At 42.4% G+C, this 24,820-nt stretch overlaps 2 protein-coding genes across 2 annotated transcripts in view; one reads left to right on the forward strand and one right to left on the reverse strand.

Moving 5' to 3' along the window:
- robo3 (roundabout, axon guidance receptor, homolog 3 (Drosophila)) overlaps positions 1 to 23,884 on the reverse strand; it is a 175,240-nt gene extending 151,356 nt beyond the window's left edge. Inside the window, exon 1 of the mRNA XM_076101338.1 lies at positions 23,731 to 23,884. Within this exon, the coding sequence (XP_075957453.1) occupies positions 23,731 to 23,884 (154 nt within the window). The remainder of the gene's footprint in view (positions 1 to 23,730) is intronic.
- Positions 7,505 to 12,269, forward strand: LOC142960438 (uncharacterized). The gene is made up of 2 exons (XM_076102278.1): positions 7,505 to 7,900; positions 9,397 to 12,269. The coding sequence occupies exon 2, from the start codon at positions 10,131 to 10,133 to the stop codon at positions 12,093 to 12,095; it is 1,965 nt and encodes a 654-aa protein (XP_075958393.1). The 5' UTR covers positions 7,505 to 7,900; positions 9,397 to 10,130; the 3' UTR covers positions 12,096 to 12,269.
- Positions 23,885 to 24,820: the final 936 nt, after the last annotated feature.

Raw genomic sequence — 24,820 nt, forward strand, 5'->3', positions numbered from 1 at the left:
TATACATATACGTACATATGTATATATATATATATATATATATATATATATGTATATATATATATACATATGTGTATATATATACATATGTATATATATATATATATATACATATGTATATATATATATATATAGTATATATAATGTGCTCATGAGTCACATACCCACCTGACCTTGAACGCTACGAGCTGATTTAATGTGCTTAAGTGAAGAAATGAAGCATGTATCTGAAACTCTATTCCTATAGGCTGCTTCATCAATGAATGAACTACATGTCCATGGCCCTGGAGGGAATGTATCTAGCAGTAATTAGAGGAATAAAGAGCATGCAGCGAGTGCACAGTGTAACATATTAGATATATGGACTGTAATATTTGGAGGCTTCCTGTGGTTTTCAGCCTTGTGTACACTCCATGTCACTGCATTCAACAATCTGGTGGATTATAATAGCTGCACTGCAAGGAATTGCTGTCACACACACACACGCACACACGCACGCACGCACACACGCACACACACACACTTACCATTGTGGTCTCTCTTGCCTCGGTATTATGTGAGCAGCGTGGACCAGCCCCTACTCAACGAGGTGTCAGTGGCCCCCGCTGTGGGCAGCAGCGAGACCCTGATTAGTGCTAATGAAGAGTTGCAGCAAGTTGGTGTGCATAGATTACAGTTGCGTATGTGTGCAACCTAAGCTGCGGTAATGAGACTAAGTGCATGTGAAATGTGTGCACGAATACGGTTTTGTGATCTCCACCTGTCGCAGCTTATTTAACGTTCATAAACCTCCATGAATTTGCTTTTATTACGCAGAGTCCCCGCAGTGATTTGGGAGTCTGCACAGTGGAACTGATAGTCTGACCTCTAACCCCGTGTTCCATCTCCCCCTCCACCTGTAAATGGACATCCGCTATTCCCAACCACTCCCCGCTACCCTCCCGCTCTGTTTCCATGGCGACTTGCCCTTAACCTTCCCCCATGGCGTCGACCCCCCCCTTCCACTCCTCTCCCCGATCTCTGTTGCTCTCAGCCTGGGAAATCAGCCTAATAAATAGCTTTATGGTAATCAGGCTGGCGAGCGGCGAGCAGAGCTGGCAATCTCAATACACTTATTAAAGTGCCCGAAAATGTCAGTCTCCCTTGTTGCCCTGTTGGCCCTCGCCACACCCTCCCCTCACTTTCTTACTCTCCGTGCTAGTAGTCGCTCTGTTCCGCTATCACGACCCTTATCCTGCCTCCTTTCATCTGTGTTTCAGTCCAGAACCTCTGTGATGATCCGTGTACTCTGTCAGGACGTGAGGCCAGAGGTTCTTTCCATGTATGGGTTACCAGATGCATCCAAAGGGCTGTGTTGGCTAGAATCTGGAGATACGATACGTATCACGATACACGGGTTACGATTCAGTGTATTCCGATATATTGCTTCATTGTAAGCAAGGTGATTTTTTAAATCCAATTTAAATCTGTCATAGTATAAAGAACACACCACTATATGCATCAAATCTGAGTGAAAAAAAGTTGACTGTTCTCTTCAAGTTGATCTCTTCATATTGACTGTATGCAATCAGAGCAGTGGGATGTGTATTTATCACAGTCCCTGTAACATCCAGCATCATAGCGATACTTTTAGAGCGCACACACACTCTTTGCAAATCAAATCAAGTATTGACTTATTTTTGCAAATCAAGTATTGACTTATTTTTGCATACAAACTACTAATTGACAATCAATACACTGGTTAGGATGTGGATCTGGGCTTTGATTTTACTGATAACATTTCAGAACTTGCAAGGTTACATTTGTGGTAAGGTCCTCTCCTCTGATCCACAGCAGCCTGGCTGTTACTACACCTCCTCCTCCTGCAGGAGTAAACGGGCCTTCATGGTCCGGGCCCCTCAGCTTTGGAATGAGCTTTGTGAACATCTCAGACTGATGAAATCAGAAGCATCTTCCTATTGATTCTGCCACCTGCTTGTTCTATTTCCCTTTGGAACTTGTTTAAAAAACAGCAACATAAATAAAGTTGATTGCGATTATTATTCAGAATTTATTGTAATGTGGCATTTTGATGGCATTACACAAAGGTTTGCAAGTTGATGAATGAATAGTTTTCATACTAATGATTGTCTTCATCATCATGCTGAGATTTAAAGGATATATACTTTGTATTGATACTGAATAGTGTAAAAACGAAATGAATTTTCCCCTCCTTGTTATGCAGACAGCAATGTAAATCATACTTATTGTGAACATGACCATGATGGGGAGTACATATTGTTTGTCCTTTAAACTTATTTTACAGGTAGCATAGTCACAATTTAAAAAAAAATAAAGGTCGAAAAAAAAAGCAGAATCAAAAGTTTCCTTTTTTCCAACAGATTTTAAAGCTAAGTATCAAAATCAGATATTTCCATTGACCGATTCATATGTCCCTGCCTCTATTCAAACTGCTCCGGCACCTAATGCCATAGAAAGACTCCTTGAGAACCACTGTGTTTGGTTTCCTTTTAAAGATCCCCTGCTCCTCCCTCTGAGAAGTAATCTTGCTGTTTGAAATTGGAGTCACCGTACCTTCCGCTCCTTGAGAGAATTGGCTACGTGGCATCAATCCACAATGTAGCCTGACGGTGCAGCTGGTCCCCCTCTGCTCCTCCACGCTCATCTGCTCTCATATGATGCTGTGTTTACTGACCCCCTCTGTGAAATACAACCTGGAGTCACTGATCAAGAGAATCCCTCTGTCTTCATCTGGTTCTATCTTTTCACGTTTGACATACTCTTAAATGCGGCCTCCCACTGTCACCCTCTCAGGCGTCAATGGAAAGAGTTCTACCTTCCGTCTTCTCGAAGCCTCTGTGACGGACCAGGACAGCTGATAGGGAGCTTAACAAATGGCTTCAAAGTTTCAAAGTCGATTTTGAATGATGGACGGCTGAGGGGAGGCATTAATGGAATTCAATTCGTGGTGCCCACGAAGTTGAAAATATTGATATTTAAAAATATCACAGAAAAGTATAAAATAAGATATACATATACAATACACAATATAGAATAATGCCTCACTAGTTTTCACAGGGACTATTGCAGTAGATACTGATCAATTTAAATCTATATTGTTTCATCGTATATCTGACATAGTGGAGACACACTGATGATCTACCAGAGACATATAGAACATTTTGATATGTAAGTTCTTGTTGAGCAATGGGCCTTTCATCCTACAAAGTGTCCGATAACTCCACAGCCTAAAGCTGAGAGCAGCCAGCCTGTGACCGGCTGGCTGCTGGTTTGAGTCACACGATTATTTTGGGGAAGAAGCAGGGTGGGGAAAGTGAATGAGTGGTCACCCCAGGGTCATACTGGGATGCTGAGGTGTAAATGTGTGTGTGTGTTTATCACATAATGAGGGTGGGGCTGAAGAAGAACAAAGGCTTAACTCTCCTTGCACTACATGTGAACCTTTTATTTCTTTTACTTCAGGGTGTCAATGATGTTGCCACTCTAATAGGAATAAAGGCAAAGGGAAACAGCCGGTCATTCAGAGTTGTGTGCTTATGTGTTGTTGCATGTACAAAGCCAGCAACCTCCGAGTAACGTTTACTGTAAGTGTGTGAAACCTGAATTATTTCTAATTGCCATCCGAGGGCGACTCCTCTTGTTTCACTTCTGGTTGCAAAAAAACAAGACTGTGACAGACAAAATCCAAGATGCCAACGGCAAAAATGCACAACACGAGGCTTCAACATTGTAGTCCACAAACAATGGGTGATGTCACGCTGACTACACACTTCTTATATACAGTCTAAGGTTGTACAATGATTAATAATATCTCTGAATGATACCACAGAACACCATAAAGACAACAAACGACATCTTCTTATGTGTTTATGATTTGGTGCAGGCAAATCAAATCAAATGTAATCAAAGTGGCATTTACTCTACAGCCACTTTAATAAACCCAAAGTCAGATTTTCACGTTTGATTGACTGAATGTGGCCTCGGCCTACGCAGGCAACATTATCATAAATGTCAAAATTAGAATATCCTGCAAACATTACTCTGAGCACATAATTACCTTTATACAACGGCAATTAACAGCGAACTTCAGTCACGATCACTCCGAGTTAGTCCTTCGAAGACAGATGGAGGACAGGAAACGGACAAAGAGGAGAATATTTTCTCAAGTCAATTCACTTTTGTTTGCCTTGTGCGTGTGCGTGTGTGTGTGCTCATGTGCATGAGAACGTGTGGGGGGATGTCAGGGAAGGTTGCAGGCTGACTATATTGATTAATTAGTGTTTATTCAGTAATTGCCTGGTGATTGTTTCAGCTACAGCCCATGGGTAGTATCCTCTTGACACATACACTAACACACACACACACATACAGTCTCAGCTAATTAATCATTATTGGCATGTTGCATGACAGATACACTGAAGCATATTTGAGAACATGCATCAAATAATAATGAACAAATCACAACGTGGATGAATTCATTGCTGCGGCATACTGGGCATGGTTTCTGCATCCATCTGGTATGGAGCGAGTCCATTTATGGATCCTTTTTAGCAACACTATTAGAAGAGCAGTCCTTTTTACCTCTTGTAATTTAGACCTCATTTATTCAGCGTAGTCCCACTGAAATCAATGGTCTCATTTCCAAGAGATTCCTCTACAATCAGATGCAAAGAGGAAAAAAACAAAACAAGGGGAACAAAGAGAAATGGAAAATGTGATAAAGTCAGAAAAAAAAATCTCATTAATGAAACAATTTGTCAGTTTCCAGTAGACACACACTCCATGGTGTCATCTGTTCTGACCTTACAAATAGAAACACGACTCCTGCAGAGGGCCATGCCTTCATGTTTCCCTCTGTCTGACCTCAGACTACACTGAGGTCATTTAAATGTAAACCAAAAATAGAAGATTAAAAACGGTGTCTCAAACAATTTGTCTCAGAGGGTAAAACTGAAGATGCTTCAACACAGTTGTGTTTATTGTTAATACTCATCTCCTCATAACATTATCAGACACAATGACTTCAGCTGATGATGACATGAACATATTACAGTATTATACTGTAAACTGAATACAGTATATTGTAAGTTCAGTCCTCTAACTCTCTACATTGTTCACACCTGAATCCTGTTTATAGAGCACAAGCTCTGATTGCTAAGTGATCTAATTGGTTACAGGTGTTTTCACAGTTGCATTCTGGGTACAGGTGATTGATAATGAAGTGTATTTTTCCAACGGCTGTATTTAGCAAACAACACACAGGTTGTTAGTTTTGAATGAAGAGTCTAATGGAGATAACTATGGTTAGATATTTTCAAAAAGTGTGTTTCAGAATTTCAAACTTAGTGTAAAGTATAAAAATGTGCTTATGGTTCAGCACAGCTGGTCAACAGATAGACTACATGAGTTAGTGCTTTCTATACTTTGCCACAAGTACCAGTTGTTGAGACTTGACAATTGCAAAAAACGGTATTTTAATCGTTTACTGAAATACTGCATAACACTCATGTCCATGCATGATCAGCCATAAATGAATACGCAGAGAAACATTCTATTCCAAGTGAGAACATATGGAATAGTATCGGACACAAAGCCACCATGGTCTGCTCTTATCGCACTGCTTTTATATCTTAGTATTCATAGGCATGCATGTCAATTGTGTTGACACTGCAGGGTTGTCATTGTATGTTTCTTTCCCACCAATGGATTCAGAAGATAATTGGCAGCGGGATTGTGATGTGAAATGGATTTTGGAGACAGCTGTATTACTGTGTGTGTGTGTGTGTGTGTGTGTGTGTGTGTGTGTGTGTCAGAGAGAGAAAAACAGAGAAGGAGAGATTTGTCATGCTTACACGGATGGCGTTTGTGATTTCACCTGTGTACATGTTCTATATTGACATTGACATCTTTAGGTACGCGTGTGTGTTTTGTGTGTATTTTGTGTGTGTGGGTGTGTGTGTGTCCACAAGTACTAGAACAGCCGCCATCAGATGCTAAAATCAATTTACATAATAAAAAAAAAAACTTCACAGCTTCACTCCTCGCTGTAATTGAAAGCATCCGGCAGTCTGTTTTGAACTCCATTTGTTTCAGCAAACCTGATAACTTGGAGGAGAAAAATTGCTACGCATACAAATTTAGCTATTAGTCCGTAATTATGATGCAACATCTAACTTCAGGCAAGCAATGTTTTAGTAATGACATAAGCATTTTATGTCAAGCACATCAATGCTTTTCCTCCAACATTAGAATTCCGAGTCAAGCTGCACTCGTCTGTGACACCTCCTCATAACTAATCGCACTGATTGGAATAACAATGGAGCAGGGCAGGTGTGATGAACAAAGGGACTATGTCATCACACTCATCGTACTCAGTGAAGATGTTGCACGGGTTACAGGGAGGTGGGGGGGGGGGTGTAGATGGATCAACGGTCACGACCTCTCTTGGTGACCCGCGAGTCATCGGCACACTTAACCCCTCATTTGGACTGACCTCCTCCTTGTGCGTGAGCAGCCGGCCTCGTTAATAGACTGAAGCGGGAGTTGTTGAGAATAGAAGGTGCGGATGATTTATGGGAGGCGCTGATGGAGGGGAAAAGCTTGTGTGTATGCAGTGTGCAAGCATGCGTTGTGTGATTCCATTGATGGGATTGATTTAAACGTTGTTCATGTTAATGTCTTTAACACGTTAGGACATTAATTGGTGTCAACAAAAAATCCTGTTTGTGCAAGAAAAAAAGCAGAATTCCTGGGGATTGTCTCCATTTTGAGAAACACTTTACTTTTTAAACATGTGATATGTAGTGTTTCAATGACTATGGGTAAAGTCCATCCAAAGTCACTATAGATACTAGAACCGCCAAGGCATTCATTTCCCCTACAGCTGTGCTATTTCAATAGAAAATGTCAGTCCCCCCCATGTACATGAGGCTTTAGAGCTACTCAATGCAGTGAAGAAGAGTCTGATGGACTGAGCAGGGTGTCCTGGGTTGATTATGACTGTTGTTGTGAGTAGCACAAAGGAACAACAACTATAGCATTTTGTTAGACAACATATAGAATGATGGGTGAATTAGAATTGTACCTCTCTGTTCCTTTAAATGTCAACAGTGGGAATTTGTGTCTCATTAAATGCTGAAATTGAGACAAATATTTGCTTCACCCAAATCATCTATTTCTCCGTTTGAAACACTGGCGTGACCAGGCCTCTATCCTCCCAGCCTCTGAGTGGTTGGGCTGATGTTTGATTGACAGTTCAGCTGGCAGAGGCACAAAAAAACACAATGTCGATTGATGTGCTTTTAACTGTAGCTAACAAGTTAAAGACAGAAAGTGTTTAGTCAGCAGTGGTGTTGAAGAACTGTGGACATAATCATTTAAAGTAGCAACGGAACTGACTGATGTCGACATTTGCAGGTGCTGTTCAGTGTGCTACAGATGATTAGCTAATTAACTAGTGTGGTATATTTTCAGGCCTTACACGATACAGCGAAGACCCCAAGTGTAGTGGTCTTAGATGAAAACCAGATGTGCAGGAGACCAGGGGCAGAAGGGTGGATGTGTAGAATGGGGGGGCCACATACATTCTCTTACGTTCCGCCCAGATGTAAACATGACATGTACCCTATATAAAGATGAAGCGAGCGCCCTAGAAGGGGGGACTTTCTGATTCGACTTGAGACCTCCGGACGATCTAGACGTCCGTAATGGCATGTGTTGCTTGTTTGTAATAAACTTTATTATACCAGCAAGAACAGTGTCCACGGAGCATCCTTCATCATCACTTCAACAGACCTGTCGCATGCAAGATACCACAAAGATGGCGTCACGAACAGTATCGGAGGTGGCCTGGCAGTTTCCTACTACGACTTCACATACGGTGAGATCTCTCGATTGAATGCTGGTCATTAATTGAGGCTGTTATGTGGAATTGTTATGTGAGGTTGCTGGGACACACCGTAAATTAAGAACCTTCTTGTTATGGACATGTCCTGTTGATTTGATGTTTAAAGTGAGGCTCCGTGCTAAATTTAATGGAAAAAAAAAAGGGGGAAAAGGAAAAGGAATAGTTTAGAATAGCTTCATGGTAACGATAAGGTGTGCTAAATAGTATCGTGCAAGATTAATGAAGAGGGGCCCTCAACTTCTTAACGGTAAGACATATGCATATTAGTCACCGCGTAACGATGGCTCTGACATAGTCCGGAATTAAGTTAGAAAAACAAAATTGGGAGAAACCTGGATCCAGGTAATTTGAATAAATAAATGTAAAAGGTTAAAGGAAAGAGTGATAAGGAAATAAAGGAAATGATCATATGATTGAGCCGCAAATCAGATAGGTAGAGCCCTAAAGTGTAGGTGCATGTAGTACGGGCCGAAATAAAACCTGAAATAACATCTTATGGTCAGTTTAATAACTGGAGAGTGTAAATTCACAAATTCGATTGACTGTTACCACTCTGACATTGGTTGACGAACGGTGTCTGATGCAGCCTCTCATCGAATATTTACACCTCAGAGGTAGCATAAAATTTATAAGGAAAAGGAAATATAGCGGCAAAAAGCATGCTGTGTGAATGAAGTGCTGAAAAAAAATATATAAAGGTGTGTGCGTCTGTTTACTTTGGGATTGAGCAAAGGGGAGAATGGGTGTGCGTAGACGGCTGACAATGTGTGTGTGTGAATCTTAGCTGCTGATGTGTTCCAGATGTGGGCCATAAAATGCATAGGATGAGAATGGATGCGTTGAAAGAAAGAAAAAACATATTATGATTGAATAAACGTACATAGGTGGTGATTTTAGAACGGGACATTTAATAATTGGAAAGGACAGACATGTGGCCCGATATATTTGATGAAACAATGAGCTTCGTTTAAGGAGACGTAATGAATTGACTTGAATGATATAGTTGATGAAACAATGAGCTTCGTTTAAGGAGACGTAATGAATTGAATTGAATGATGTATTTCATAAAACCATGAGCTTCGTTTGAGAAGACTAATGAATTGAACGAGTCAGTAAATAAAACATGAGCTCTTCTTAAAAGGGACGTAAAATAACAAATGAGTTGTTAAATGCACAATGAACTTCGTTTAAGAAGGGTAGAATTTGACCCCTCCCCCCTCACTCGCCTCAAAACTCCCTCCAGATGGAGGTCGAAAGGTGATGATAAAACACTCTTGGGAGATACAGAGAATTTCTTTGCCAGTTGAACTGTTTAGGTTCAGTGGGAGTTCACTAAATGCTACAATATTTAGGTAAGGGGTTCAACTTAGTAATAATATTTATGTATGCTGTTAACGGGACCGAAGGATTTCATAAGAGACTAAATCATTGCCTGTTTCTTGTCTGTTATGTCATTTACGGTGAATGAGAATTGACAAGGGGAGGCAAGGCAGTGGACCGGCACATCACGGAGTGTGGCTGGCTGACGTCAAAGGGGAGGCTTACGTTTCAATCTACTAAAGGCCGGTACAAATTTATCTACAGACTCTTTAGCAGTTGTAGGTAATATTGATGGTACACATATAAACCTGCTTTCAGTTATAAGCCTAAGAGGATACTGACCTGATCCTATACACATGAAAGAATACATGATCTAGGCAGATAGGAGAAATAAATAAATAAATAAATAAATAGAAAACTTGGCAACTGATTGACCAGTTAATGCATTTAATTAATTAATGGCATATGGTTGTGTGGTCTAACCTCTGCTGATAATTGCAGATGTCCATTTTTGTCATTGTGCGTGGTTTGTTCTGATCTGTGCTGTGGTGTACATCAATATGGTGACTGTCTGATGATTTGAGCGGAAGATTGATTGATTGATTGGATAATTGATTGACTGATTGATTGATTGATTAGATAATTGATTGATTTGTTGATTGATTGACAGATTGGTTTGTTGATTCGTTAATTGGTAAATTTGTAAATTGGTAAATTGGTAATTGCATAATTGTCAATTGATAATTGGTTAATTGGTTAATTGGTTAATTGGATAATTGGTTAATTGAAAGGGGGAAGTAATCTAAATAGCCTTGAGTAGTCTTAAATTGTAGCAATTAATTCTTAAAGTACAAATAACGGAAAATAAGAGGAAGTCATCATAATGGGGAAAAAGAATACTAAAAATCCAAAGGTAATCACTCCTGTTGAAGTGGTACAGAAGAATAATCCTCTAATTAGAGGCATTGCAAACATTGCAAAAATATCGGAAAAATGGCATAAACGCTGGCCTGAAATTGACCAACCATGGCCAGTGGAGGGGACTCTTAACCCAGATGTAATTAAAATAATGCTGGTACTTGTATCCACATACAAGGCAGAGCAAAAGAAGGGAAAAAAGGGGAGAAAACGCAAGGAGAAGAGGCAAGTGGAGCTTGGCATTCTCCAGTTGTTTGAAAACGAGGGACAGAAACTGATCAAAGCTGCAAACGATAAGAGGGATAAAGATGCAGAAGAAATAAAACAAAATACAGAACAAACAGAAAAACTGATGAAAGCCACCAATTCATTGTTCTCACATATGAACCCAGTGAAGGGACCGCCACCTTATGAGGTAGGGACAAAGTCCAAGAAAATCTATCCTCAGATCCCAGTGATCAGTCAGGAGGGTGACTACCGTATCAGAAACGAGGAGGACATAATAATAGAAACAGGACGAGCGGAGACAACTATAACGATGCATCCAAGATCCAAAAGTAAGAAGAAAACAAAGTTTGAAGAAGGGAAGCAAGGGCGGAGCCATGGATACGAGAGTGACCAAAGCGACCAGGACAGGAGCAGGGGAGGATATGACCCTGAAGTCAGGCGGATGCTGGCCAGAGCGGAAAGGAAAGGAAATGTTAGCTCTGATGACAGTGAGGATGAAGAGAGCCATGAAGAGGAAGCCCGGAAGACTTTAAGAAAGGTCGAAATAAGCATAGACCGATGCCGCCGTGAACGACAAAAAAAAACTGATAGGCCAGAAGAACGAAGAGAACTAGAGTACCAGCTGGAAGAATTGCGGCTTCGGAAGGAAGAGGTAGAGAATGCAAACTTCAACCAATCTGCCAAGAAAGATAGAGTGCACTCTAGAAAACAGTCGAATCCCAGCAGGATGACTCCCGTGGTCATCCGAGGACAGAATTTGGAGTATAAGCCTTGGCAGAGTGCAGATATGTCAAACATACTGGAAAAGTTACCTACTCTTCAAGATGGAGCACATCCTTGGATTTCGAAGTTGGAAGAGATCCTGGTGGGAGAGCAACCAGCCATGGGAGATATCAAGAGACTCTTGGCCAACCTCGTTGGAATTCACGCTATGGGAGAGATTCTACAGAAAGCTGGACTTAATCGATATGTGGGAACTGCTGTGAATGATTCAGAGCTGTTTGCTGCAAATAGAGGTCAAGTGTGCAGGGCGCTGAAAGACACATTTCCGACAAATGTACATCCTGACAATATTCTTATTGAACCACTGGGACAAGAAGAAAACCCGAGGGCCTATGTGTCGAGAGTTCATCAAGTGTGGAGAAATGTCACAGGAAATGACCCGGATTTGAATCAAATGGAGCGGTCAATTTTGCGAGCCAGAATACAAAAGGGGTTGCCCCTGCCAGTGAGAAGCAAGTTGGCAGAGGTGGTTGGTCTTGGAAGCATGACAAAGGGTGTCTATACGGATCATATAGCCCACCAAGTGGAGCTGTATAGGAAAAAGGAACATGATCAGAAAGACCAGGACCAAGAGACCCTCAGGAAACTTAATCAAATACAACTGACGGATAACAGGAAGATGGAGAAGAAGCAGGCTCTGGTTATGCAGAATCAGGCTCCACTAGATCAACGAGTACCACAGCCTCAGCCGAACCAGGTTCAGCTCCAATCGTTCCAGCCACCGCCGGTGAGTCCATTTGTCTCTTACCCACCGCCAGCTTTTGATCAAGCGCAACCCTGGAGAGGAAGAGATCAACGAAACTTCGGACGAGGAGGAAGGTTGAATCCAAACTTTCAACAGCAATCAAACGAATGTTATACTTGTGGACAACACGGTCATTTTGCTCGCGAGTGCAACAGGTCAAGAAATTTCTACTAAAAAAGTACTAAAGAAGTACTAAAGAAGTACTAAAGGGGTTCAGAAACAGGTTACTACAGTAACCACTCCAAGGGTGATTAGTACACAGAGGAAACTTGTTACGTTAGTTCCAGAAACAACTAAGAATATTCATACAACTACTCAGACTACTACTCTAGCTAGGACTACAAAGGGGATGAATGCTACAACAGTGACTACATCTGTGGCACCTACGACATTTGTAAACATAACGCGGACATCTAATATGACATCTAGGACAGTTAAGGATATGATTAATGCAACCCAGAAGCTAATATCAAAAATAGAGCCTAGAGAGAACAACAGTAATGACATGGTTGAAGTTAGAGACCAAAGGATGGAAGAGAAGCAGGGAGAGTCATCCATGACAGCTCAGAGGACTATTTCAAACGTAGATAATAACTTTGGTGACTCTGATCAGGCACCAGAGTACATGATGGATCAATACCATACAGTACAAAAGAGGGACACTAAATGGAAGGCATTGCAGTGTTAGTTCAGATTTTGGTAGCGCTAGTTCTGTCGTGTGTGATGTTTTGTTTTTGTACGCTGTTGTTGACCTTTGCAAAGGCAATGATAATTAGATGGGTTGGAGTTGTGCTACCCGGCGATCAAACTCTGATGCCATTATTACACGAAGCTGACACGGACATGGATGAGGATGACGCAATAAAGATCGAAGTGGTGGAGGAATATCCATTTTGAATATCTCATGATCATAATCCTATTATTTACCTATGTGATTGCTTGCGTAGTTTGTAGTGTTGATTTTGTTTTGCTCTTTCGAGACTTTATTTAGTCTCGAAGGGGGGGGTATGGAAACAAATGAACAAAATGATTAATGGACATTATGAGTTATAATCTCACATTTTACTTATAGAAGTGTTATTATTCGGTGTTTGATGTTTTAATGTGTATCTGTTCTGTATGCAAAAGATACTGGTCTTCTTTTCTTTCATTCTAGAACATATTGGGGGAAGACCACTGTGAGGGTGGTGGATTGTCAGGGACTCCGATGGGCTGAATGGATTCAGACACTTCAAACATGAAAACATGAAAATCTGAAGGACTCTGAACGTGGACTGGCGATACAACATCCAGATTCAAGACATCTTCGATACTACACCTGAGTCACGGCTGCTGAGAAAACTGCAGCGTTATACAGTCTTATGTCTTCACTGAAATGTTACATTAGTATTATTAAAAATGAATTTTCGTCTTTGTATATTAAATGCTTGGGAAATGATGGTTTCTAAATATAATGGGACCTCGGATGTTTTCTTTTTCTCGATGTTTAGGGACAGTGGGGTAGGCAGGAAAAGGTCCATAGAAAGGTGCGATGGGTCGACCAGCCTGACTTTGGACATTGTTTTGTTTTGATTTGCTGAGTGTTCCATATGTATTTGTTTAAGTCATTTCCTTACACAAATTGCTAAATTTCTCATTTCAGTGTTTTGGAGTATTACTTATGGTTGCCTTGGCAGAGGGACCGTGAGAGAATTTTCCTGTTTACATTGTTTAATGGATATTTCAAGAAAAATTAGCTGCCTAACAGGTTTTTCACTCTCACTTTTTATATACTCCGTAGGCCTATCGTTGCTTTAATGTTAAAAAAGGGTTGTTAATTTTGTCATGATCATACACTTGTATGTCTCTTCTGTTATTTTTTCGAGACTTTGTGTAAGTCTCGAAGGGGGGAATATGTGGTATATTTTCAGGCCTTACACGATACAGCGAAGACCCCAAGTGTAGTGGTCTTAGATGAAAACCAGATGTGCAGGAGACCAGGGGCAGAAGGGTGGATGTGTAGAATGGGGGGGCCACATACATTCTCTTACGTTCCGCCCAGATGTAAACATGACATGTACCCTATATAAAGATGAAGCGAGCGCCCTAGAAGGGGGGACTTTCTGATTCGACTTGAGACCTCCGGACGATCTAGACGTCCGTAATGGCATGTGTTGCTTGTTTGTAATAAACTTTATTATACCAGCAAGAACAGTGTCCACGGAGCATCCTTCATCATCACTTCAACAGACCTGTCGCATGCAAGATACCACACTAGCCTGCAAAATGATGTTCCCAGTGCACCTTTCTCATGAAGAAGAGGTGCCACACGTTCATAAATAAAAGGACGTTAACTCGTTTGGTTGATCGGTGTTACCGTCACTCACTGCTTTGTTCAAATCCCCTGAAAATGAAATGATTTGATTGATAATACAATCGATCTGACTAGGCAGACAGAGAAACACTGCATGTATTGTATATTTATATACACATACAGTAGACCAGGAACATTTTTTTATCTATTTTCCCACTTTGGGAACTTTTTAAAATCTCAATAGAGAGCTCATGACAGGCCATTTAGAGAACAGACCTGTCTGCTGTAGGGAATAAAAAACATGCTAGAGAATGAGGAACAACCAGAAAGTTGATTTTCCAACATTTGTGAAATGGCCGTTAAGTACAAAATGAGATGAAGACACAGACGCCCAGTCAGCTTCTCTGTTCAGTCAGCTTCACCATCTCTGATCATTCAGGCCAGTAGCTGTGCCCACCTCAGGAACAAAGCTGCATTATCATACTCCCATCTCCGCGGCTTATCACAACTCTTCCTCCCACAAACAGTCGGCAAATTGAACGAGCCGCTCTGACAATTATAATTTCAGGGAGCTGTCCCCCCCCCTGATCCACGCCTTTTTTTTCTTTTTTTTTGCAAATCCATGACACTAATCCCTGCCCCCATACTGCACCTTATGAGTGAATCAAAGCACCATCTTACATCTTCATCGCCATCCAATCTGCCTGTGCTCAGCAACCGGGAAAAAAAACCTTGTCGTGATGGAGGAAGTTGCCCAATCTGCTATTAGCATATGCAGAACTGTCTCCTACTTACAAAGTAGCATCTTGTGTGCGTCTCTCTCCCTCCTCCTTCCCCTCCAGTGTTCGTCTCCATCACAGATGCTGCCTAATTTCCATCCCTGCTCGGTTATGTACATAATTCTGCATATTATCTCAGACATGGGGGGCAAGCGAGAAATGTGCTGCAAAAAAAGGTTTCAACAGGTCTGAAAGCAAAATTAAAAAAGGTCTTTTTTTTGTAGCTTGGAACAAAAGCAGAATAAAGTTAGTTGATAATGCTGAATCTTTATTTTCATGATAAAGTGAAAAAAGTGCTTTGGCAATGAAATATAGTTGTTGGGAAACATCCAAGTTTGCTCAATCTGCATGAACCTTTACAATCTCAACAAACGGAGGTGGAATTTATATTTGGACAGCAAAATCTCAAATGGTCCATTGAAGGTAGATGGGGAACAATGGTTCACAGACGACCCCATGCTGGAGCTACAAATTGGGGCTTCAAAGTGAAATTGTGGATGATAAGGTCATGAGGGATGCCCGATGGAAACCGTGATGGGGAGGCTCCAGCTGATAGCAGCTACGTGGAGATGATCCGAGGATAATTGGGCTTGTGGCTGGACCGCTGTCCTCGCTGTGCCGCTCGAGGACCGCCTGATGTTATTCATCCTCCACTGGAAGAGACTGAGGAGGCTCCTTGATGGGGGAAAGATGGGCGGCACAGATGGAGGGATGAGGTTAAGGACAACAGAGCGGGTGGAGAAGGACAAGAGGGTGAATATGCAGTGACTCAGATCCGTCATTAACGAGATGCTGGCGAACACAACTGCACACAAAAAGATTTCTGTTTCCTTTTGGTTTTGTATTCACACAATGTGGCGATGCTGTTTATGCAACAGCCTCAAAGCTGATAAATCAAGGCGGATTGGAACAGAATTGAGGCTCGTGAGATAGAGGGGGTGGGCAAATAAAGAGGGAGGATAAGAGAATTAGAATCAAAACAGATATGGCACTGGTGGAGAGGACAGGAGAGAGCGACAGACAGAAGGGAGGATGTTCAATGTTCAATAGGAACAACATGATGGCATCTCTGTTTGAGAATATGAGGAAGAATCTTCATTTTTGCTTTGAAGCTGTTTTTTTTTTTCTCTTGGCTGTTTGCCTGATGGGGACACACCTCAGGTGAAGAAGGTAAAAATGTATTCATTTAGGAGAAATCTACAAATACGAATAGAAAAATATTAAAAGAAACACCTCTTCTTTCCACTAGTCTGAACGACGTCATGTTATGGAAGAAAAAAATCATTCTGACTATGACAACCATGTACATTCAAAACACACATTAGAAACTAGACAAACACCCAAATCTCTAAATTCCAGGGGATTCTCCCCTTAGGATAAATTCAGCCATCTTTAGATTAACCACTTCATCACTGTATCCGTCTCTTCATTTTAGTTGACAAAATTGCTTCCGCTGTGAGGAGCATCAGGTAAGATTGTAGACTTAAAAAAAGAAACTCTAGGTGCCTTTATTATGGTGAAGGACACAGAGGCCTACGCAACTCTGGAAGTTAATGTCATCTAGACAGCTTCATTTCCTGTGTTCAATTGCTTTTTACTTCCATTTCATTTGTATATTAGCCTCTCACAAAATATTAGAAAATAACATCATACTTTAACCTTGGACCTAAATGAATAATGATAATAAATAGATTGTAAGGTTTAAATTGATTTAAAATTGTAATTAAAAATACAAACAGCGCATGAGGAAATGTGTGTATGTGTCTTTCTCCTTCAGAAGGACTGATAGTGTGATGCTTTCAATTAGGACCCATGGCAGACATTTCATCTATCTGTTCTGTTTTATCTATTTAAACTAGGTGGCTGCTTTCGACTGGTGTCCCCCAGTACTAAAATACATTGGTATTAAAAATGATTATTTAAATACATGAACAATAACAGCTGTGCAACATCAGTCAAGCTTTAACCTGCGCTGCACAACACATCTGGTGAACAAACGTCATGAGGATGAGCGTCACTGAGTGATTACTAATCTTAAAGAGTCAAAACGACATTCCAACTCTAATAACGGGACCATCCGAAGAGCATGTAAATGCACCACTAACCTGCCAGCGTCTCAGTTCAACTCAACCTGTCCTCGCTCGTTCAATCAGTGCCATCGCTGCACTACGTAACACTATCAACACGTCAGGTTAATGCTCTGAGCATCATACACAACACTTCCTCGTAGCAAGTCGCTAGCAGATTACAACATTCCAACTCGAAAAAAACGGGACCATTCGAAGAGCATGTAAATGCATCCATTTAAATCCATTAACCTGCCATGCCATCTGTTTCTACTACTTCCTTGATGCAACCAGTACATCATAACCGTCCCGTCGTTCAATCTCGTCCAATGACCTGTTTTCGTTACCTTAGCCTATTCCGTGATAGCCATAAAAAACTCAAGCTTACCTATGAAACCTACGTAAAATGTGACCTCCAGCCACCCTTACTATCTAACCTATTCCCTAACATCACTCTCACAGGTCTTCTGCACAAAAAGCTTGCTCCAAAATCCTAGCCGCTATTAGATGCAATAATCCTCAAATTGCTCGAACCTTAGAAGCTACATTCTTGCCCGCCTTTTTCGCCTGCCTCAGATGTTCCGAGTTCTGCGCCTCATATCATCACTTCAATTAATGCTGTCCCCTTCCGCCGGAGAGCTTGGATAAATAGCTACCTCCACTACATTCGCCCAAATCGTAAAGATCTCAACTCAGGTCGATCTAGTCATGAGTAACATGGGGTTTTGGAGGGTTCGGCATGCCCGGGTGCTACGTGGATTCCCTATCGAAGCGCCCCACAACTCATTCGGCTAACCGGACGAGCTACATGAAGTTCAAGCCTTGCATCTTAATCACATTTACCTTCAATATATCTGTTAAACGCTTCTATTTGATGGTGTGGTCATTGCTAGTGAATCACAAATGTCAATGTCATAAATAAAAATAAAGTGAAAAATGAATTAATAAAGTAACTATCTTATCTCTCTTATCTTAATGTGAGCTGTTCACCATTGATTCGTGGTGAATCTAGTCGCCAATGCAGAACTAATAACAGGAGCGTCACCGACGAGAGCACTGCGAAGTTAGAGTGTGAAAAGTCCTGACCCCCCCCCCAACCAGAGACAGTAATGGGTTTGTTTTGGCTGGATGCCAGCAGTGTGTGTGTGTGTGTGTGTGTGTGTGTGTGTGTGTGTGTGTGTGTGTATCCCTACACCTCCTGCTCTCCAACAGTGTTTGTCTGGCCAGCCGCTGCCGAGCCCTCCCTGGTCATCTCACATTCTCTTTCTAGCCGACTACAAAGTCCCAGCTACGGCGCCACCGCCAACATCAGCACCAGCATTAGCGCCAACATCAGCACCAGTGCACTGAGAAAGGTCACATTTAATGATCCGGACGTCTCGCTTTGACAGGAAGCGTTTGTGCCTGAGTACCTGCCAATGTTGAATTAGTGTGCATCTCAGTGCGTTTGTGCATCCACCATCCAATGTGACGTGAGTTACTGAGCGAGGCCACGGTCACGCTAATGGCGGCTTTTGCCGATGGTGGAGTCAGGCTGAGGTGAGGACAAGGGGGAGACAACTGGTGGTTCCCAGCTCTTGGCGTGGGCTATGAATAAAGATGTTCGGCTTCCCAAATGCTCCCTGGAAATCTACATTAATAATGCAACTCTACCAGCCGGCGATTCCCAGTGAATAAATGCGGAATACAGCAGCAGGGATGTAGTGGATCTGGTGGGAAGCAGTCTGAACTGTAACCATTATTGTTCCGTCTCTTGCTCTAGTTACCCACTTCTCCGTCTTTATATTTTTGCTTTATGCAGGTACTGGCTGGATTCAGGCAGCTCCAGATTGACAGTCTGCACCAAAGAGCCTCCACAGGGAGGTAAGGGAAGCTCAACCCTCCTCTCAGAGATCCTGGTGGGCATCGGGGCACCATGGTGGTAGCCTTCCCTCTGTAGTTCCAAGAGCCTCTTTTAGAATTCAGCATGTCTCCGGCAGTGTGCAAACAGAGCAAGCTTGATTGCACAAAAAGGCTGATTTGCACTGATAAGGATTCTGCAGGCAGCACTCCTTCTCTTCTGCACAAATAAAAATCTGTTGAGGGGGGTTATAGGCTGCTTTTAGGGGATTTGCATATTGAAATATATTTAGGAGTAATTAGCTGGGAAATATGTACAAACACACACACATAGACACACACGCAGACATCGTTAATGACTCCCTGGCAGATTTATGGTGAAGAGAGCAAAGGGGAGCCTACTTGACCTCCATGACGGGACAAATGGCTGCATTAGCGCCCATAAATTACAATACATAGACACATACAATTACACAGCAGAGCGGCACACATCGACATGTCCAGCTGCCTCAATGCAAAGATGCCTATATGTATGTGCACACACACGCACACACACTCACACACACACACACACACACACACACACACACACACACACACACACACACACACACACCACATCACAACTTGGGCTTTTCAGCATTGAAACCACAAGTTTATCTGAAAATCACCTCACACACACTTGAAATACAACAATATGAAAAGATATATTAACAGCTTCTAATAGTTCAGTGTGGCTTTGTAGCACAAAGGCAGTAAAACTGCCTTTGTGCCAAAGCACACTGTATATAATCCATCGGGCTTAATCATAATAATCAGGTTTATCCAAAAGTTTGCCGCGCTTCTCCTCACACAGCATTGTCAACACCTGCGCAAAATATACATCAAAACGTGCGGCCTGATCGGGAATCATGTGCTATGTATTTTCTAGAGAGATTCGCCCAGCGGTTTTCCCGAAAATCGCTAAAAATGGAGCAAAATTTCTCTATTCACTTGAATGGGGTTTCGGCGTGCAGAGAGCTAAATAAATACTTAACTTTGGGCCCATATTGACTAGCCATATATTAACGTAGAAAAATTATTCAAAGTTTAAAACGTAGACAAAACGCTGGACTTTATTGAGCCAAATGGGCATTTTGATAGCTAGCACTGTTTTCATTCAGTCAACATTTAAGTTTCAGGAACATTTTGGGTCCGTTTCAGATTTTACAATGGGTGTGTATTGCATGGAATGTTCAGCGCTAGAGTGAGGACATTAACTGTCAGAGTGGAGCAAATTCAGATTTTTCCGAACAAATTGCTCCAGGTTTTGTGTGTCAAACATGATTATGTCTCCACTCCCCCTCTCTCGCCCACCCAGTCCCACCCTTTCAAAATAAAAGCCTCACAGAGTAACTGTATCTTATCATGAAGCTCAGAATGAGGTTCATGTTAAGAAATGTTAAGTTCAAGTCTTTCCATTACAAATACAGAAATGTAATTTTCAAAGGTATATATCTGAAACAAAGATGTACAGTATATACCTCCAATACAGAAATAACGGCAGACATATGTAGACTGTCCATCACGAATACAAGATTCAATCCAAGAGTATGAATCTAAAATGCAGAAAAGAGAGAAGCGATATCTCAATTGAACCTCAACGATACTTCTGCAGTCTCTTATAGATTATCTCCGCAGATGTTGTATCCTCAGCAGGATGTGTGTGTGAGAGGAGGATGTGTGTGGGAGGAGATCACTGTTTTTGTCATTTCTATTCAACATTCTTTGAAATCACAGAACAGAAATTTAAGTTTGAAGAAATTCACGGGACCAAATGGAACTTTTAATAACTGGTTATGAAACAGTCTCAACTTAATACTGATGCCTCTATATGACATTCATAAGTATAACAGACCATCAGCAAGAAGCTGTTTCGACATAGTTATTTTTAATGTTTGTCATCGGGTTTGATTCCTTTTGAAATCAGATGAAGCAATTCACAGAATGCAGGTTCACTAGAAACTCCTTAAACTCAGACTCCAGTGGGGCCTCCAGCAGGGACTAGGTCACAGTGGACAGACCCAGATCTGGCTTCACTGCAGCCTTCAACCTGCAGTTGGAGCTCTGGCGGTAGGTGGAGAGCAGCTTCTCCTCGCTGTTCCGCTAATACCTATGGGACCCAACACCGACACATTTGTGATTAACTTGACAGTCAGTTTTAAATAGGTATCCGTACATCCTTCAGTCACAGCGCACTTATCCCTAAATAAAACAGAAAACATAGAGGGTGCAATACAGGAAGAGAGAAGGTGTAAGAGAACTAATAGATAAACTTGCCGGGCCCCAGCAGTCCACTGTAGTGCTGTGTTTGAGTGAATTGTCCATTATTTCACAAATTGGTTATTGGGCCGCATTGATTTTCCCTCTGAGCTCCAGGTCGACCCACACAAGCTGTCCGCCCACTGCCTTGCTATTGAGCTTCTCGCCTGGATGCCCACGGTTTGACCGGCATCCCCCCCCCCCCCCCCCCCGACACACACACACACACACACTGATGAATCAGCACATAATGGCCAGCGAAATACATCTCTATTATGGCAAAAATAAATAAAAAATAAATAAATGTGGGGTATCAATTCAAATCTGGGCAAAGAAGACAAAGGATGTGGAATAGCCGGATATACTTTTTGTCAAGAAACAGTGGTATTGATTTCTGTAGCACCTGGAAAGTTAGATATCAGTGTTTGCCTTTCATTCTCTCCATGCGGTCGATTCATTTCCTTCACACCGGTTTACAAAAGATACTTTATCTCATTGATCGCTGATTAGTAGAACTATTACATCCACCCCGTCTTCATTTACACTCCGCGAATGTGTTGATGCCACCTAAAGATTGTAGAGAGGAGATGCAGTTTGAGGGGAGCTCGGGGGAGATTCCCCAGAATATGAAGCCAGATAAATTCATTGTTCCTCCTCACCTCTCATGCTTCCTTCTCATCAGGCCGCTATAGATCCTCACAGTCAACACCGCGCTCAATCTACACTCCATTAGAGCTTGTGGATGAGAGGAGGGATGCATAGATAGCACAAAATACAAGTGTGAGAACAATGAAAATGAATCTATAAACTCAGCATCACTGCTGCTGGAGGCTGCTTATCAGCACATCTACCCTTCACAGCCATGTCCACTCACCAAAAGGCAAATCTCACTCCCTCTCTGTGACCAAATGAACACCGATTCCCTACATCCATACACACACACGCACACACACACACACACACACACACACACACACACACATGACCCTGCCACTAGCTCCAACCGCCAGTCGATGCACACAAGCTGGGAAGCAGCTGGATATTTTAGAAACCGGCTCTGAATTCAAATGGAAAAGAGAGGCAGGATAAAAAGGAAGGAAGGAAGAAAGGAGGAAGGGAGCGAGGGAAGGAAGGAAGGAAGGGAAGGGAGAAGGAAATAAATAAAGAGAGAGAGAGAGAGAGAGAGAGGGAAGGAAGGGGAGAAGGAAGGAAGGAAGGAAGAAATACAGAAGAAAGTGTGTGTGTTGTCGTTTTCCCTGAGTTCAATCAGCACAAGTAATCTCAATTTCTTGTGTGTATGTGTGTGCATGTGTGTGTGTGCGTGTATGTGTGTGCGTGTGTGTGTGTGCGTGTATGTGTGTTTGCATTTGTTTGTGTGTGTAGGTGTGTGTCTGTGTGTGTGTGTGCGTGTGTGTGTGTGTGTGTATGTGTGTTTGCATTTGTTTGTGTGTGTAGGTGTGTGTGTGTGTCCGTGTGTGTGTGTGTGTGTGTGTGTGCGGCTGAATGCAGCTTTCATTGGTATGCACTGACTTGGAGACAAAGCTTGGCTGCTCATTATAGCAGACATCAAGGTGATGTGTTGACTTAACTCTATCCTACATGTGCACACACACACACACACAAACTTACTGACATGTACATCCATATCATATACAGCCCTGCCGTCAGAGCAGAGCACAGCAGGGACAGCTCGTTACAGCGTGTTAATAAGCCTGTGCAGACACACAGTAAAAACACCATAAAAAGACTTTTATGAATTCCTCGTGGAGCCGAGCGGAGATGAGCCGCTGTGAGATTGAGCTCCATCACTGACGGAGAGCCCGGTGGCAAAAGTTAAGGAGATGTGACAGCTCCAGTCCGTCGTGCCTGACAGCAGACGGCTTCATTTAGCAGCAGAGTGAGCGGGCAAAACAGAGCGTGTTATTGGGTGACGCTGTCTCTGTCACAATTTACTCACAGCCCGCAAAACACTCTGACAAGCGTGTGATCCCAGTGTGCTGCGATCATCCATTGACTCTTTTTTTTTTAAACTATTTTTTGACAGAAAGTCTGTCATGGCTGTAGATGGACATGAGAAGTGTATCCAACGGCTGGATCGCCCTGTCCTATTTGAAAAGGGTCTCAGTTGAATTAATTTACCACTGCAAATATCCTTATTGTGAAATCAGGAAGCGCTGGACTTCCCCTTAAACACTTCATCCTCTAATCAGTTCTTAGCAAAGGAACTCTATGATTATCAGCTGTCATTACGAGTTCTTACACACTCATTATGCATATTAAATCTGGTCTAAGAGCAGCAGATCTCAGCTTCACCTCATCTGATTTTCAAACAGCCATTCATCTCCGATCGCCACATGGCGACTCTCCCTTTTCAACTCCACATCACCATCACAAAAAGACAGCCCACTCATCAGTGTTTTCTGTCTTTTCTCAAGAAACCCTGCGAGTCCTCTGCATCGGGAAAGAGAGATCAGAAGCAAACCAACGGGAGGTTAGGGTGTGTGTGTGTGTGTGTGTGTGTGTGCACTTACCGTTGAAGCCGGTGAAGTTTCCCCAGTCGAGCAGGGAGCCGTTGAAGGAGGGCAGGGAGCCATTGAAGAATGGATCGGTTCCGTTGGACGGGTTCCGGATGGTGTCGGTGAACAGGTTCATCTGCAGCAGGGTCTTGATCAGGTAGCGCAGCATCTTGCCGCGCAGAGGGACCCGTGCACTCCCCCGTGGGTCTCACCCTCTATCTGTTTGTCCTTTTTATTAGGTGGGAGTCTGTCCGCTGCTTATAATCTCCTCACTTGGTGCTAGGAAGAGTCAAAGAGATGTCCTCTTGATCCCAAGTTGATTCAAATATTAATAAGGAAAAAAGGAAGATAAATCTTGATGAAAAAGTAAATAAAAGGAAGTCAAGTTTCGCTGATTGGTTGGCTGCAGACATCAGAGTGGGTTTCGGGGGCCCCCTCGCTGGGATTCCTTCCGCTTCCTTCCCAGCATCGGATTGTTCCGTCCTCCTTGTTCCTTTTGTTCGGGGATCACATAACTTCACACGCTGTCTGCCGCCACGCACAAAACAACAGCCTCTCGTCGGTGTGAAAGAATCCAGTGATGTGATGGTGACCCCTTCGGATTTGCTGCTTTCCACTCTCCAACCCCTCCCTCTGGCTCCTCCTGTGTCCCTCTCTCCCTCCCTCTCCTGTTCTCCCTCTCTGTGATGGGGTCCCCGGGGGTCCAGAGGAGAGAGAGAAAGAGCAGGTGCTGTTGGCAATAAATGTGTAATTATTACATTAATAATCGTCCCAGGAGGCTTTGAATCAGGGCGCTTGAGAGAAAGACTTACTGTCCCTGTATTACCCATAAACCACACACGCAGTCTCATATACATGAAAGCATACAGTACGTGCTAGGTAAACAAGCCAAACCACTGAGGATGTGTTTGTTCTCCTCCTGTCACATGTTCTTTGTCAGCCTCACAAACTGGACATCGCATCAAAAAAGGGATCAGAGTCCATTTGTCTTTGGGAAAAGCTACATGTTCTCTACAGTATGTACAAGTTGCTGTTTTGTAGCAGAAAACAACTTATTAATGTGCCATACTGCAAAAGAAAAGGCCAAATAAATGTATTTCAATTT

The sequence above is a fragment of the Anarhichas minor genome, unplaced genomic scaffold, assembly GCF_050575085.1.
Source record: "Anarhichas minor isolate MPS153535 unplaced genomic scaffold, ASM5057508v1 ptg000027l, whole genome shotgun sequence".
NCBI lineage: Eukaryota > Metazoa > Chordata > Actinopteri > Perciformes > Anarhichadidae > Anarhichas > Anarhichas minor.

Coding starts and splice junctions, on each gene's coding strand:
- LOC142960438 (XM_076102278.1), top strand. CDS start 10,131: ATGGGGAAAAAGAATACTAAAAATCCAAAGGTAATCACTCCTGTTGAA.